Source organism: Mauremys mutica, chromosome 11 (assembly GCF_020497125.1).
Source record: "Mauremys mutica isolate MM-2020 ecotype Southern chromosome 11, ASM2049712v1, whole genome shotgun sequence".
Classification (NCBI taxonomy): Eukaryota; Metazoa; Chordata; order Testudines; family Geoemydidae; genus Mauremys; species Mauremys mutica.
The window spans coordinates 51,761,226-51,777,849 of NC_059082.1; the positions used below are offsets into that span (position 1 = coordinate 51,761,226).

Consider the following 16,624-nt stretch of genomic DNA (forward strand, 5'->3'; position numbering starts at 1 on the left):
CCCAGTGTGGGCTTTGTCCACCCCATCACATGTGGTTTATCCCTGGGGCATGGCAGCAGACACCTCCCCGCCATCTGTGGTTTTGCTATTTGTTACCCTAGGCTCTTTGCTGCTGTGATAACGTAAACCTTGGCGTAGGGTCCTGCAGACCATTTTCCATCTACAAGACACTGTTTATATACAAGCTAATTGGAATTAATGTTGAGAGATGTCATAAGCCACTGTATTCACATCTAACTGTAGAACAGCAACTGCTCTCCTCTTGCCCAGTGATTTTGGAAATCTTGCAAAAGAAAAGCCTTCAGCTTTATCCGGGCAGATCTGTTCTTTGCAAACACCCAGTGCTAGTTGATGCTCGTGTTTCCATCCTGCCTTTGGGGTCTGATTGGCCATTGCACTAGTGAGACCATTTACAGCCATGCAGAATCCAAAGTGGATGTGAAGCTGTACTGTTCAGAGTTGGGTAGCATTGTACACCCACTTGGGGACTACACGTGGTGCAGGTCAGTAGGGAGGGAGGTCTTGGATGCTTTACTATTTTAGTTTCATTGTTTTACTTGAAAGCCAGGTTAGATGTAGGGGCCAGTTATAGTCAGGATTGCTCTTCTTTGTGTTCCGATCATTGCTCCAGCTTCTGCTTTTCTGCAGTACTCTGGCACTGCCCTAGTTTCTCCCACCTGCTCTGCACACAGGTTTTACTCCAGTCTAATTGCATGTTATGGTTGTGATTTTTGTTACTGCTATAATTATACCGGTTACAACTCCAAGTATGGCTGCAGTTGTACCAGTATAAAGCTGCCGTATATCAATATAACTTATTCCCCTTCCCATGTGGGAATCAGCTATAAGCACCTTGATACCAATATAAGTGCATCCACACGTGAGGTTGGTACTACTTGAGCTGTATCTGTTTCTAAACCAATATGGTGAAAGCAGTGCAAAAACAGTGTGTAGACCAAGCCCATCCATATTTTTGTTAATAGCTCTCCATCAGGGCTGTGTGGCAGTCCTGCCTTTCTGGGGTCTCTACTGCCCTGATATGGACTCAGAGCAGGAAGCACCAATGAAGAAACAGTCCCCAGCAATCTATCTCAGGTTTACTTTAAGAGCAAGTCAGCATTGGTAGGAGACTTTGGGCTGGCCATGCTGGATGGATCCATCCAGTGGGGTTTCATGTAGATGTTGGCTTGGTCTTAAGGCAGCATTACAACTGCATGACCTTCGAAGTGGTGCTTAGAAAGTCTTCCCTACCCCAGCTGTGCATGAGATCCTCTTGCTGCATGGATGCCTCATGGGCTTTCGTATCTTTTATATTCCAAGGCTGGCTTCCTATTGCCCGGTTGTATGGCTGGGACCATGCCGATTAGATCCAAGTGGCCAGGAGGAAGGATGGGACTTAATTCCCTTTTGTATTTGGCATCGTTTCTTGAGATTGCCCTGCAGTATGCATGTGGGGCAGCTGGGTGCCTATGTCACCCCCAAGGAGTGGCCAGGACTGTGTGAAATCCTGCTGTCCCATCACAGTCGGTGATATAATAGAGCGTCCCCATGAGATAACATGGAAACTCACTATGGGGTGGGGAAAGGGGGGGTAGTGAGAGGTGTAAGCTCCTCTCCCCGCACCCTTCCCTCCTGTCCCAGTACAAGTGCTGTCTAGTTCAGCTGGGCTGCCAAAGCAGGAGGTTTGGCTGGAGACAGGTATGCTGGGGTGGATTATAATTGTGGTCACTTGTGTTCTGGAAATGCCTAGAGGCCTTGGTTATAGATTGACACCCATTGTGCTTGGCACTGTACACACACCTCATTAGGCTTGGGAGGATTGGATTTTTAGTGGTAAATGTCCATTTCACCGTACACACCCAAACCGACTAAAAATATTACCATGGATAATAATTGAAATGTACAGGGAGGCACAGTAAGAAAAACACAGCTTGAGAACTTATTAAAGTTTGATTGAAGGATATTTATTCTGATATGTGATGTTGACAATGTGTTTTAATGCTTATAAAGCTTTAACTTTTTGAATCTCAACATCTCCGATCCTTAAATAATTGTCTGACCCCCACTCCCATCCCCAATTTCCCACGACTGTGAAAATTTAAATTGATTAAAAAAATTTTAAATGCTTAAAAATTCGCATCCCTGGCATCTGTGGAACGGGTAAAAAAATAAAATTGAATTCTGCCCAGTCTGTATAATGAAAAGTCAGCCCCTGCTGCAAAGAGCACTCAGGGGAGAGGCACCTGGCTGCAGTGAGACCTGATGTACTCCAGCATCCAGAGCACTCAGCAGTGGTGAGGGCAGAGCTGAAAGTCATCGCAGAGTTGCACAGGGCATGTCGGTGCCTGGTGATGGAATCTCACTCGGTTGTTATGGAATGAGACAGCTTGGACACTTCATTCCAACTCAGTTAACATCCCCTGCCCCTTTGAGGCAGCTGGGCAGTGGTTTTGGTACTAGGCAACAGTGGCCGAGTGGCTGTCAAGGTGGAATGGTCTGTGTTTGCCCATTGGGGACCAGTGTGTCTGCCTCACCTGCACCAACAGTCCCAGAATGCTGATGTCCCAGAGGGGTGCTCATGCCAGGCTGGCAAAGTGCAGGAGAGTCCAGTCTGAGGGGTCCAACATCAATAGACAACCCCAAGTGATTCCACCATGTTTATTATTTAGTATGTATTATGTAGTTGCACCTAAGAGCCCTAGTCGTGGACCAGGCTCTCCTAGCGCCGGGTGCTGTACATTATTTATTAGGTGTATTACAGTGGCATGTAGGAGCCCCCAACATGGCCCAGGACCCTGCTGTGCCGGGTGCTGCACAAACACAGAACAACCAGCAGGTCCCTGCCCCAAAGAGCTGACAGTCTAATCTCAGCATCCACCCTGAATTTCTCCTCCGCCTATGCCTCTCTGTGCCCCGGACAATCCCCACCACCACCTCAAAGCAGCATCAGAGCCTGGGAAGAGCAAGAAACAGCCTTGCAAATACCCCAGCACAGTGGTGGTTCCCAAGGCTTGATTCCCTTCCTGTGGAATACCAGTACTTCCTGCTGATGTCATCCCCTAGGGGCAAATTGGCCCCCTGTTTGCCAATTGGACTTGGCCACTTCCTAGCCCCTTCTTGCTCCACAGAGCTCTAGAATGGCAGGGGCCATACAGTACTACAGCAATCACAGGCAGCCCAGCCACTTAGGTCAAAGTGGCCACTGAGCTTGGGCACCTGACTTGTGACCGCTTGGGGCCTGATTTCCCAGGGGCTGAGCACTTCCTGCCTCTCCCCTTGACTCTGATGGGAACTGCCAGGAGCTCAGCACTGACGGGAACCAGCCCCTGGTGTCCCAAGTCAGGCGCTCCCGAAAATGGAGGTCTCCAAGATCAGTGGCATTTTGGAAGATGGCCTTTCAGCCTTGCCTTGGGGGCTCTGGCTATCCAGTGCTCTCAAGGGCTCCCCTTTGCACTCCCCAACGAGAACTCCCACAGCCAGTTTGGGAAATGCAGAATGAGCAGGGCCAGTGCATGGGGGGAAAGCCTGGATGCCTCTGAAGCCAGAAGCTGAGCATCTGGGGCACTTTATCCCTGAGTACCCAGCACTTGGGAGCTTGGTACAGCCCCAGTGGGACTTACACTCCCTTCGGGGCCCTTCAGAAGAAAATGTTGTGGGAGAAGATGAGCAGAGACTCAGTTGTCTACAGCGCTTCTGGACCTGCCCAAGAAGAGAACAGCTCAAGGGGAAGTGCAGTAGTGCACAACTCAAACCAAGGTGCACCCTGCTTCTGTCCCAGGGAATGGGGGAAGGCACACCAGGAAGATCTCACACATGTGTGCAGCCCTCTCTTGCTCAGGCATTCTGCAACACACACTTCTCATGCACTTAAACACATCCCTCTCACACTCACCTCCTCTGCTCTTGAATTTGTACACACCCGTGCACTCCTTGGCAGTCATACGCCTCTCTTGCACACCGGCCCGGGAGGACATGAGCTGCAGCATGTCTGTTTTCATTTCACTATCTTCCCTTGGTGGAGGGTAGCAATGCGCTCTGGTCACAGTTTGTGCATGCTGGGCTTGTTGCTTCTTACTCGTAGCAGGAACAGCAGGAGCCGTATCAGCCCGCTCAGGAAGCTGGGGTCTCTGGGCTTGTTTTACTGCAGCGTTGGTTTCTTCTGCCCAAATGCTGTTAACTAAAGTGATTTCCAGAGTGAATTCTGTGCAGTCAATGGGTATCCAGCTGCAGGACAGTCGTGGAGCATGAAACGCTTGGATTATCCTCAGCTGCTGTAGAATCATAGAATATCAGGGTTGGAAGGTACCTCAGGAGGTCATCTAGGAGATTCCACCACCTCCCTAGGTAACCCATTCCAGTGTTTCACCACCCTCCTAGTGAAAAAGTTGTTCCTAATATTCAACCTAAACCTCTCCCACTGCAACTTGTTCTGTCATCTGCTACCACTGAGAACAGTCTAGATCCATCCTCTTTGGAACCCCCTTTCAGGTAGATGAAAGCAGCTATCAAATCCCCCCCCATTCTTCTCTTCCGCAGACTAAACAATCCCAGTTCCCTCAGCCTCTCCTCAAAAGTCATGTGCTCCAGCCCCCTAATCATTTTTGTTGCCCTCCGCTGGACTCTTTCCAATTTTTCCACATCCTTCTTGTAGTGTGGGGCCCAAAACTGGACAGAGTACTCCAGATGAGGCCTTACCAATGTCGAATAGAGGGGAATGATCACATCCCTCGATCTGCTTGCAATGCCCCTACTTATACAGCCCAAAATGCTGTTAGCCTTCTTGGCAACAAGGGCACATTGTTGACTTATATCCAGCTTCTCGTCCACTGTAACCCCTAGGTCCTTTTCTGCAGAACTGCTGCCTAGCCACTCGGTCCCTAGTCTGTAACAGTGAATGGGATTCTTCCGTCCTAAGTGCAGGACTCTGCACTTGTCCTTGTTGAGCCTCATCAGGTTTTTTTTGGCCTAGTCCTCTAATTTGTCTAGGTCTCTCTGTATCCTATCCCTACCCTCCAGCGTATCTACCACTCCTCCCAGTTTAGTGTCATCTGCAAACTTGCTGAGAGTGCAGTTCACGCCATCCTCCAGATCATTAATGAAAATATTGAACAATACCGGCCCCAGGACTGACCCTTGGGGCACTCCACTTGAAACCGGCTGCCCACTAGACATGGAGCCATTGATCACTACCTGCTGAGCCCGACAATCTAGCCAGCTTTCTATCCATCTTATAGTCCAATCATCCAGCCCATACTTCTTTAACTTGTTGGCAAGAATACTGTGGGAGACCGTATTAAAAGCTTTGCTAAAGTCAAGGAATAACACATCCACTGCTTTCCCCTCATCCACAGACCCAGTTATCTCCTCATAGAAGGCAATTAGGTTAGTCAGGCCTGACTTGCCCTTGGTGAATCCATGCTGACTGTTCCTGATCACTTTCCTCTCCTCTAAGTGCTTCAGAATTGATTCCTTGAGGACCTGCTCCATGATTTTTCCAGGGACTGAGGTGAGGCTGACTGGCCTGTAGTTCCCCGGATCCTCCTTCTTCTCTTTTTCAAAGATGGGCACTACAGTAGCCTTTTTCCAGTCATCAGGAACCTCCCCCATTAGCCATGAGTTTTCAAAGATAATGGCCAACGGCTCCGCAATCACATCCGCCAACTCCTTTAGCACCCTCGGATGCAGCGCATCCGGCCCCATGGACTTGTGCTTGTCCAGTTTTTCTAAATAGTCCCGAACCACTTCTTTCTCCACAGAGGGCTGGTCACCTTCTCCCCATACTGTGCTGCCCAGTGCAGCATTCTGGGAGCTGACCTTGTTTGTGAAGACAGAGGCAAAAAAATCATTGAGTACATTAGCTTTTTCCACATCCTCTGTCACTAGATTGCCTCCCTCATTCAGTAAGGGGCCCACACTTTCCTTGACTTTCTTCTTGTTGCTAACGTACCTGAAGAAACCCTTCTTGTTACTCTTAACATCTCTTGCTAGCTGCAACTCCAAGTATGATTTGGCCTTCCTGATTTCACTCCTGCGTGCCTGAGCAATATTTTTATCCTCCTCCCTGGTCATTTGTCCAATCTTCCACTTCTTGTAAGCTTCTTTTTTGCATTTAAGATCAGCAAGGATTTCACTGTTAAGCCAACCTGGTCACCTGCCATATTTACTATTCTTTCTACACATCGGGATGGTTTGTTCCTTTGCAACCTCAATAAGGATTCTTTAAAATACAGCCAGCTCTCCTGGACTCCTTTCCCCCTCATGTTATTTTCCCAGGGGATCCCGCCCATCAGCTTCCTGAGGGAGTCAAAGTCTGCTTTTCTGAAGTCCAGGGTCCGTATTCTGCTGCTCTCCTTTTTTCCCTGTGTCAGGATCCTGAACTCGACCATCTCATGCCTCCCAGGTTCCCATCCACTTTTGCTTCCCCTACTAACTCTTCTCTGTTTGTGAGCAGCAGGTCAAGAAGAGCTCTGCCCCTAGTTGGTTCCTCCAGCACTTGGACCAGGAAATTGTCCCCTACACTTTCCGAAAACTTCTTGGGTTGTCTGTGCACCGCTGTATTGCTCTCCCAGCAGATATCAGGGTGACTGAAGTCTCCCATGAGAACCAGGGCCTGCGATCTAGTAACTTCTGCTAGTTGCCGGAAGAAAGCCTCATTCACCTCATCCCCCTGGTCTGGTGGGCTATAGCATACTCCCACCACGACATCACCCTTGTTGCTCACACTTCTAAACTTAATCCAGAGACTCTCAGGTTTTTCTGCAGTTTCATACCGGAGCTCTGAGCTGTCATATTGCTCTCTTACATACAATGCAACTCCCCCACCTTTTCTGCCCTGCCTGTCCTTCCTGAACAGTTTATAACCATCCATGACAGTACTCCAGTCATGTGAGTTATCTCACCAAGTCTCTGTTATTCCAATCACATCATAGTTCCTTGACTGTACCAGGACTTCCAGTTCTCCCTGCTTGTTTCCTATGCTTCTTGCATTTGTGTATAGGCACTTAAGATAACTCGCCGATTGTCCCCCTTTCTCGGTCCGAGACAGGAGTCCTCCCCTGTTGTGCTCTCCTGCTCATGTTTCCTCCCGGTATCCCATTTCCCCACTTACCTCAGGGCTTTGGTCTTCTTCCCCCGGTGAACCTAGTTTAAAGCCCTCCTCACTAGGTTAGCCAGCCTGCTTGCAAAGATGCTCTTCCCTCTCTTCGTTAGGTGGAGCCCATCTCTGCCTAGCACTTCTCCTTCTTGGAACACCATCCCATGGTCGAAGAATCCAAAGCCTTCTCTCCGACACCACCTGCGTAGCCATTCGTTGACTTCCATAATTCGACAATCCCTACCCAGGCCTTTTCCCTGCACGGAGGGTTCCCTGTACAACCCTCTCCGCAAACCACCCCGTACCTGCTGCTCGGGCCAGGCAGTACCTCCCTCCTCAGTCCTCATTTAACCTTTGGAGACCACCAAGAAGGGGGCATCAGTGGCGTTTTTGTGATATGGGAGGAAGTGGCGGAGACCCCTCCTCAACCATTTCACAGGATAAGCACAGATCTGGGCTTGATTTGAACCAGTAACCCAATAGTGAAAAATTCTGCAGCCCATTATCAAATCCCTAAGCCAGCCAGCAAACTGAGAAAGCAGCTTTGTCACATTGTATACAGATGGGCCATAAGCTGGCCTTGCAGTGGCTGATTGTTGTCTCCTGTAGCAGGAGCAGCACAGTGTGTGTGGAGGGGGAAGGTCTGGTGGAGGGGGCACAGACTATTTTCCTTTATAGGAAGCACACCATAGCATCCAAAGTCTGCAGCACATCAACCCTAGTCCTTGCTACACTCAAGCTGGTGAGAGAATTATTGTAGATGATTTGAGTATTTAATGCTGTGAGGCAGGATGGCCTAGTGGTGTGAGCACAGGCCTGGAAGCTGGGCAATCTGGTTCTCTGTCTCACCCTTGCTGTATGAATCAAGGCAGTTTACATCACTGCTCTGTGCCTCGGTTTCCCCATGTGCAGAAGGGGGATAAAAAATCCTGTCCTGCTTCGGAGGGGTGATGTGAGGCTTAATTAGTGTCTCTTTGTCTGGTGCTATGAGATCATAGGCAGTACCAGCTGTCCTAGGGGAAGGGATTAGGATTGTGTTGGAGGCAGTTCTCTACATAATCAGGTCCTATCTTTCTGTGAATGAAAACCCGTTGGCACAGCATGGGGGTTTTGCTCTTTAAAACTCCACGCACCAGCTGGCCTTCATCGTGCATTTGCTGCTGCGCAAAGGCTCCCCGTTTATAACCCAGGATCTCCTAGATTTCAGATCCTGGCAAGCACCAACTGCATCTGCCTGAATCCTGCCTAAACCAGCCCCCCCTCAGAAATTGTCTGTGAGTGTGAATAGGGGGGAGAGAGTGGGCAGCTTGGGCCTCCGTGCCCTGACTTGCTTTCAGAACAGAAATGTCGCTAGTTTCATGGGGATAAGTAACAGCATCTTGTTTTTTGCTGTGTGCTGCTGGCATCTGGATCCTCTCTGCCGGGGTGAGGGTAATGTGGTGTTATGGGAAGACTAAAGAATTGGCAATGACAGCTAACCCAAATGACAAGCAGCAGAGCTGTAACTTTCTCCTGGTGCCTAGATCCTTTGGTATGTGGGCCCCTTAGAAATCCACCTTGCTAGCCTGCCCTCCCCAGCACCGGGCGTCTCCCCCCCCCGCCGCCCTTCGCCCCAACAGAGATTGTATAGCAAATGCTAGAATGATACTTAGCTCTTCTTCCACACCCAGATCTCCTAGTGCTCAGGATGTACAATTCCCCCTTCGACAGCCGGGGAAGTGAGGTGAGGAGACGTGCTCACAGTCACGCAGCAAGGCCGTGGCAGTGAGGAACACAGCTCAGGCCCCTTCAGCCCCACTCCAGCGAGCTTTCCCCTGGATCAGGGTGTCAGAGCCTGAGCCCGTACAGCTACACAGTTCTTTCTAGTGCCACTGCACAGGCCTGAAAACCCAGGCTCTGAAACTCTCTGTTGTAGGCTGCTCCTTGCTTTACAGCCATACCCTGTTTGGGGGGAGAACTGAGATGGCGAGGGGTCAAAGTTGCTGCCCAAGGTCACACAGGGAGCCCATGGCAGAGCAGGGAATTGAACCGCAATCTCCTGAGACCCAGTACTAGACCTTAGCCACAAGAGCATCCATCCTGCTGGACAAGACCATGGGTGTGGGCATGCACCACTGCCCCCTGCTAGATGGACTCATACCTGCTCCGACAGCTGTTCTCTGTACCCTTAGTAAAGCTGCTCCTCTAGTGCTTACACCAAATGCCTTTCCAGACAGCCTCATTGTGGTATCCCAACATTCATTGTTTAGTAAGCAGCCATCTCTTCCTCCCTGCTCTCTGTCCCACCTCAGCACAATGAGGGTGACTTCAACCAAATTCTGCAGTAGAGCATTGTGGGTGATGCTATGGAAATCCCCAGCTAGCTGAGACATTGCCACTGGTTGGGATCCTGCTCTCCCCGACCCTCTGAGTTCCCCACTGTCTATAGCGTGGCTCGCAGACAGCCCCAGGGAGGGGGAGATGTGTGCAGACCCCAGGAGAAAGCCCTGTCACAGGGCGCTTGCAACGTAGTCCACACTTCCAAACACCACCAGGGAGGAGCTGACAGACTGAAAAGCTGAGGGGAGAGGGAAAGGGGTGTAACACGCAGGCCGAGTGATCCCGGGACATGGCGACTCACTTACAAGGGGTTGGGAGCTCTATAAAGTTCAAACACACTGAGCTCTTTGGGAGCAGGGACCACTGCTTTTTTCTGTGTTTGTACAGCACCCTAGCACAATGGAGCCAAGGCTCCTTGGTGCTACCGTAATACCTCTAATAAATCATGTAAAGCACCCAGCACAATGGGACCAGGGCTCCTCGGTGCTGCCGTCACACCCCTAATAAATAACAAAAAGTGCCTAGGACAATGGGGCCTGATCCATAACTGGGGCTCCTCGGTGCTACTGTAATACCCCTAACAAATAATGGACAGCACCTAGCACAACAGGGTCCTGGGCACTACCACAATACACATCATATTACACGCTTCAGCCCTCCTGTGCCCCCCACCCACCAGGAATTCCCTGCATCAGTCCTGGAGTCCTGACTCCTCTCCCCATGCTTGACCTTCCCCTCTGTGGAGGTGAGCGGTTGACTCATGAGGTGGACAAGTGCATTGGATATTGGCTACAGCTATGGCAGGCCTTGTGGGAGGAAGGGGGCCATTGGGGGGATTTAGAGAAGCCGGCCAGCCTCGATGCAGGGGGTGCTCCATGTATAGGAGGTGGCCTGGAAGGAAGCACGGCCACAGGGGACGCAGACTAAGAGGGGAATGGGGCACCATGGACAGAGCTAACGAGATGGCGCCTGGGCAGATGAGCAGGGAGGGCAGAGATCTGACGCTCTGGAGCTGGTGATGGAGAAGGGGGAGCCAGCAAAGGGAATAGAGGGGTGAGAGTGATGGCAAAGATCAGTGATGCCACGGAGGGAGTGGGTGGGAATTTAGACAGGAGGGGCTGTTTCTGCACAACGTGGATGGGGAATTATCCAGCACAGTGGGTCTCTGTGCCCCTGCAGCCCTCCCCAGACCCCAAAGGACTCCCCTAGTGGTTCATGAGGCTCCGTGGGCAAGGCTCCCCACACGTGACAGCAAGTGCTTGGCTGAGGGCCAGGCAGTGTGCATGGCAGGCCCCCAGGCGTAGCAGCATATGGCGATGCCCCTGACCACTTCTCTGCCTTGCAGTGCGACGATGAGTGCTGGCTCGATCGAGCAGGAGCCGTCGCGCAAGCTGGCCTGCTGCGGAGTGCCCCTGATCACCGAGGACATGCAATCGCTGGCCATCCGCACCCTCTCCGGCACCGACATCAACAAGCACTATGATCTCATCCGCGAACTCGGCAAGGGCACCTACGGCAAGGTGGACCTGGTGTCCCACAAAAGCACAGGTGAGGCCAGCTCGGCTCCTAGCGGCCAGGCCTGGGCATTTGGGCAGGCAGGGCTTGTTGGCAACTCAGCGAGCCATGGGCTGGGAGCAGCTGGATGGGGAGGGGAGAGACAGCTGGGGTGGAGGAACCGAGCAGCCATCTGAGGTTCAGCCCAGACCTGTTAGCAGGTCAGGGAGCACTAAGATTCTTGTCCCTCTTGTTTGGCTTGGTGCCTATCTGCTGCAGGCTGACTGATGCCCACCGGGAGTGGCTCACCTCGGGGTATTTCCAGCCACGCCAGCTGTAGGAAGTGTCAGGCTGCTGTACCCCGGCTTGGGTTCAGCTCATGGGGGAGTCAGGAGTTGCTCAGACAGGGACCCCTGAAGCAGGCTGGATCTTGGCTTGTTATCACCACATCCCCAGTCTAAGTCAAAGGGTTTTGCTTGCAGAAACTACACTGGCATGAGGGGTGCACTCCCCAACCCACAGTCGGGGCATCCAGCTACTGGGAGAGTAGCAGGTATGGCCTGTTGCTTGCCTCTTACCAGGGCCTGTGGCCACAGGGATCCACTCTGTGTGCCATTCCACTGGCTATTCTCTGGCACGCCCACAGTCCTCTGCCCCCGGTGAACTGACAGGATAGGTGTGGAGGTCTCCATGGTGTGCTGAGGCTGTGGCGGTCCCTTCTGTACAGCTCCCGATGGACCAGGCTTGCTGCTTTGAGGCTGTTCTGTAGTTCTGGGGGGGCAAAGCCCTTTGGGGAGGATGCCAGATGCTCCTGTTAGTGTCCCTGCCCAGCTTCTGGCCCCAGCAGAACTGGTCAGGAATTTTTCAATGAAATGTTTTTCATCCAAATGGATACGTTTCCTGGGAAAGGGGCGTCGTCGATGAACTTCTCCACTCAAAACGTTTTTGAAAAAAAGAGTTTAAAATTTGACATGAAAAATTCCACTTTTCTGGTTCAAAATGACTTTTTGTTTAGAAATTTAAGCTAATGAGAGTTAAACAAATATTGAAAAAATTGAGAAAATGGAAATGAAACAATTCCACTGACCTGAATCAATTTTTCTCCAGATTTTCAGTTTGCACATTTTTTTGAAATTTCAACTCTTTGTTCTGATTTGGGATGGGAATATTTTTTAAAATCTTGAAAATGCTCAAGGGACAGGAAAATCTCAATCCTTGTGCTCAAAGGCCAATGTCTCCCGCACATGCCTCTCCAGAGGTCTAGTGGATGTGGGCCTGGCCCTGACAAGAGCCATGTAGAGCTGGGTTGGTACGGAGAGCAGCACCTGCTGGGACCACACTGCTAGGATGGGTGGTGCCTGAGCCAGGGGCCATGACTTTGGGAGCTCTTGGGGGAGCGTTGTGTCCGCCACAACCTCCCCACTGGTCTGGGAGGAGTCCTATGTTGCTGAGCCTTCTCCTGAGCCTTTTGCCCTATAGGCACCAAAATGGCGTTGAAGTTCGTGAACAAGAGCAAGACGAAGCTGAAGAACTTCTTGCGGGAGTTCAGCATCACCAACACGCTCTCCTCCAGCCCCTTCATCATCAAGGTCTTCGACGTGGTCTTTGAGACTGAGGATTGCTACGTCTTCGCTCAGGAGTACGCGCCTGGCGGGGACCTCTTTGACATCATCCCTCCACAGGTACCGGCTAGGAAGCTGCCCCAGCTCCCCTGCACAATAAACCCCTTTCCTACACGAGAAGACCTTCTTCCCTATTGACCCCCGTCCCACTTCTGCTACTCTGAGACCTAAAGGCAGACTCTGTCCTCCAGCTGTGATCTCGTGTGCTAAGCAAGGGTGCTGACTGGAGTCAGCATACGAGGCTCAGGCCTGGCAGGTGCCTGAGTGTGATACCTCCACAGGAAAGCCCTGACATTCCTGTATGAGAGCGCCTGGGTCTGACTCTCCTCTTGCTAGCACCTTGTGGGTTCCTGTACACCTGGGCAAGGTGAGAGTGAGTGGAGAGCTCTGACTTGGTAGCATCTCGGGTGTTAGTGGCTCCCGCATATACAGGGTGTTCAGTAGGTGGTGCTCTTCCCCCCGACTCTGCAATCAGACCTCACCCCGGGGGACAGCATGCCTTCAGATGAGACAATTGTGTCCTGTTAATGAGCCTGTAGCAATTTTTACAAGAGCAGGGCTGTTAAATACTAACTGGGGTCACTACAACCTTCCTGCTTATGTTTGCCATGCAGTTGCAACTGGGTGCATTATGCATCACTTCCTGTCCTAAACCTTTGCCTAGTGATGCTGTGCGCTGTTACTCTGCTGGCATGTCCCACCCCAGAGGGGGCTGCATTTCAGTGGTGGGTGAAGTGATTCTTGTCTCCACCATTTGCAAAGTGCTTTGGGATCCTGAAAGATGCTAGATGAAAATAAGAAATTAATGACTATGATTCATTATCCTTACAAAAGCGGGGGGGGGGGTTCAACAGTGACCAGGGGTTCATAGCCGTCTCCTGGGGCGAGCTAGCCCAAAGGGACACATAGTGCTGCTTGCTCTGATCATAAAACATTTCCCCTCTCTGCACTGAATGAACAAGGCGAGGGGGGAGAGGAGGAATAAGCAGACAGAACTGAGAGAGAACCAAGGAGAAAGGATGACCAAAGAGGAGAAAGAGATCTCCCCAAATATAATTAGACATAATTGAATTGGAAGTGTAATGAAATCGTAATGTAAAGCGGATAAAGGAAAATGTGATTATACAGCTTCAGCGGGTGCTGTAGCAAAGACAAGAGACAGGGTGTATGTGTGTCTGGGGGGGTGAGTCCTTGAAATGCCCTCTCCTTTGTGACAAAGGAAATTCTAGCTCCTGTGTGCCCCTCACCAGTTTGATCTTTGGGAGGCTGGCGTTGGTGTCTGCCATTGGCCCAGGATTCAGACTAGCCTGGGCTCTGGCTAAGATCTCCCCTGTGGGATGGGTTTGGTACTGGTTCCACCAGGCCTGCTCTGGTCTCCAAGGTGGTTGTGAGGGGTAAAGACCTTGCCCCCTGGAAAAGAAGGGGAACTGTATCCCCAGCCCTGCTGAACTCAACAGCCCTGCCCAGTGGCTGGCAGTTCTCACCCAGCCGCCTGATCGCCCCCTCAAACCCTTGGTGTGTGGGAGGGAGGGAGGGAGGGAGACAGTTTGTTGGCTGCCATTTCAGGATGGTGTCAGTTTCCAAATTTCCACCCAGCTTCTGTGTTGCACATGGATAGGGACCCGAGGCAACACTGCCATCAGAGACACTAGAGGTGGAGAAGGCCTTTTAGGTCACCTAGTCCATCCCCTCCCCACTCAGGGGCCAGTGTTGGGTTGTTCTCCAGGACCTTGGCCCATGCTAAATGGAGCTGCCACCACTTCCCGTGGGAGCTTATTGTATGTCTCCCTGGACCTCTCCACCTTAGATATTTCTCCTGAAGCTCAGCCTAGACTTCCCTTTTGTCAGTCTCCTTCCTCTTACCCTGCCCAACCCCAGAGCACCTTAAGCAATTCCTCTCCCTGCTCCCACATGGACACCACGACCTCCTCTCCTCCCTTTCACACCGCCTCGGCCAAGCACCCTTCATCTCGCCTCCTCAACCAGCCCCTCTAGCTCCATCGCTCTTCTCAGCCAGCTTCCTCCGGGTCCGGGGGATGCTCAACCCGCTCGCTCCACCCCAGACCCTGCTCCCATCCCACCCCTTCCCCCAAGCCTCCACCTCCACCCCACCTCTTCCCGCCCCCGCCTCTTCCCACCCAGTTCACCCTCTCCCTCCAGCATGCCCCATCCCTACTCCACCCCCTCCCTCCCAGCACCTCCTGTACCAGGCGATTCTGTGAAACAGCTGATTGAGGCAGGCAGGAGGAGCTGAGAGGGAGGGGGAGGCGCTGATCGGAGGGGCAGCAGGCAGGTAGGAGGCACTTCAGAGGGGAGCTGGCTGCCAGTGGGTGCTGAGCACCCACTAATTTTTTTCCATGGGTGCTCCAGCCTTGGAGCATCCATGGAGTCTGTGCTTATGCCCCCTGCCAGGGTGTCGCTGTCTGTTGGGGATTAACAGGCCCTAGAGAGAGAGACCCAGGAGGAGGAGAGGCTGAGGTGGATCTCCAGACTCACTTGCACTGGACTTGGCCTCTCTCAGGGAGAAGGTCCACAGCTGAGATCCAGCCTCCAATTGACTTCTGGGTCCACTGGGAGCAGGGAACTGTACCTGGGATTGAAGGGTGACAGTGGATGGGGTATGTGCCCTCAGAGGAGAGCCACGGCTCCATGTCATGCAGCATGGTGCGGCCAGGTCTGGGCAGCTCGTTACCAGATACTGACCAGAGAAGAGACACATAGTGTAGCCAGGTCTGGGACAGAGCTCGGAGCGGGCGGTGATCCCCGCAGTAACCAGGAGCATGGGGCATGTGCCATTTCGGAGTGACACACTTCCATCTGTGTGAGGGCACATGGAGGCCTGGGGAAGGAGGAGCTTAAGCTCTGATAAAGGAATTATAGTAGGACCTCCTTAATTCAAGCTCCTGAGGGGAGAGTCTTTGTGTGACCTGAAATGTGCCAACAGGACATGTCTGTGATGGGTCCCATACACCTTGTGAGCAGCCTGGCAGTCAGGGACAGTCCCCAGGAGAGCCAACCTGTGTTAATCCATTCGCTTCTGTTGTTCTGTGGCTTAACCCCCAGTGCCTGCCTGTCTGACTCCACGTGTGACCCCCCACCCCTCATCCCCGTGCCCGGTGCTGATGCGCTGTGTCTACCCTTATAGGTGGGCCTCCCCGAGGACATGGTGAAGCGCTGCGTGCAGCAGCTGGGCCTGGCCCTGGACTACATGCACAGCAAGAACTTGGTGCACCGGGACATCAAGCCGGAGAACGTGCTGCTCTTTGACCGTGACTGCCGCCGGGTGAAGCTGGCTGACTTCGGCATGACCCGCAAGGTGGGCTGCCGGGTGAAGCGCATCAGTGGCACCATACCCTACACGGCGCCTGAGGTGTGCCAGGCCGGCCGGGCCGAAGGCTTCGCCGTGGACACCAGCATTGACGTGTGGGCCTTTGGGGTGCTCATCTTCTGCGTCCTGACTGGCAACTTCCCCTGGGAGGCAGCCTCTGCCTCGGATACCTTCTTTGAGGAGTTTGTGCGGTGGCAGAAGGGGCGCCTGGCAGGCCTGCCATCCCAGTGGCGGCGCTTCACAGACAGCGCCCTGCGCATGTTCCAGCGTCTCCTGGCCCTGGACCCTGAGAAGCGCTGCCCCGTCAAGGAGGTCTTCTACTTCATCAAGTATGATCTGATGTCAGAGGTGCGCCGCCGGCCCTCCTACCGCTCCCGCAAGCATGCCGGAGATAAGCTCTCTGCCGGCCCCCACCGCCATGAGACGCCCAGCTCCTGCACCCCTACCCCGCTCAAGAGAACCATCCTGACAGAAGGCAGTGGCCCCCGGCTCTCTGCCTCCGAGCCAGGCCTGCCCTCCCCCGGGGGAGCTAGCCGGACGGACGGAAGGCAGGACAAAGGCAAAGGGCAGATGGTCCTGGCCACAGCAATAGAGATTTGTGTCTGATGAGGGCTCAGTGGGAATGAGGGGACAGCTGGTCCTCGCGACACGGCTCTGCTCCATACAGCCTGCAACGATGATGTCAGCACCCCTGCCCCACTGGTGAATGGGGGTCAAGGGGGGCGGAGGGGATTCCTTTTTGTGTGAAAAGGGACCAGGAGCTGTGTC

At 52.6% G+C, this 16,624-nt stretch overlaps 1 protein-coding gene across 3 annotated transcripts in view; it reads left to right on the forward strand.

The window, feature by feature from the left end:
* Nucleotides 1-16,552, forward strand: part of SBK1 (SH3 domain binding kinase 1) — a 79,621-nt gene extending 63,069 nt beyond the window's left edge. For all 3 annotated transcript variants that reach the window (XM_044980975.1, XM_044980973.1, XM_044980974.1), the window contains 3 exons: nucleotides 10,758-10,960; nucleotides 12,386-12,588; nucleotides 15,674-16,552. In XM_044980975.1, the coding sequence (XP_044836910.1) occupies nucleotides 10,765-10,960; nucleotides 12,386-12,588; nucleotides 15,674-16,462 (1,188 nt within the window). In that variant the 5' untranslated portion in view covers nucleotides 10,758-10,764 and the 3' untranslated portion in view covers nucleotides 16,463-16,552. The remainder of the gene's footprint in view (nucleotides 1-10,757; nucleotides 10,961-12,385; nucleotides 12,589-15,673) is intronic.
* Nucleotides 16,553-16,624: the final 72 nt, after the last annotated feature.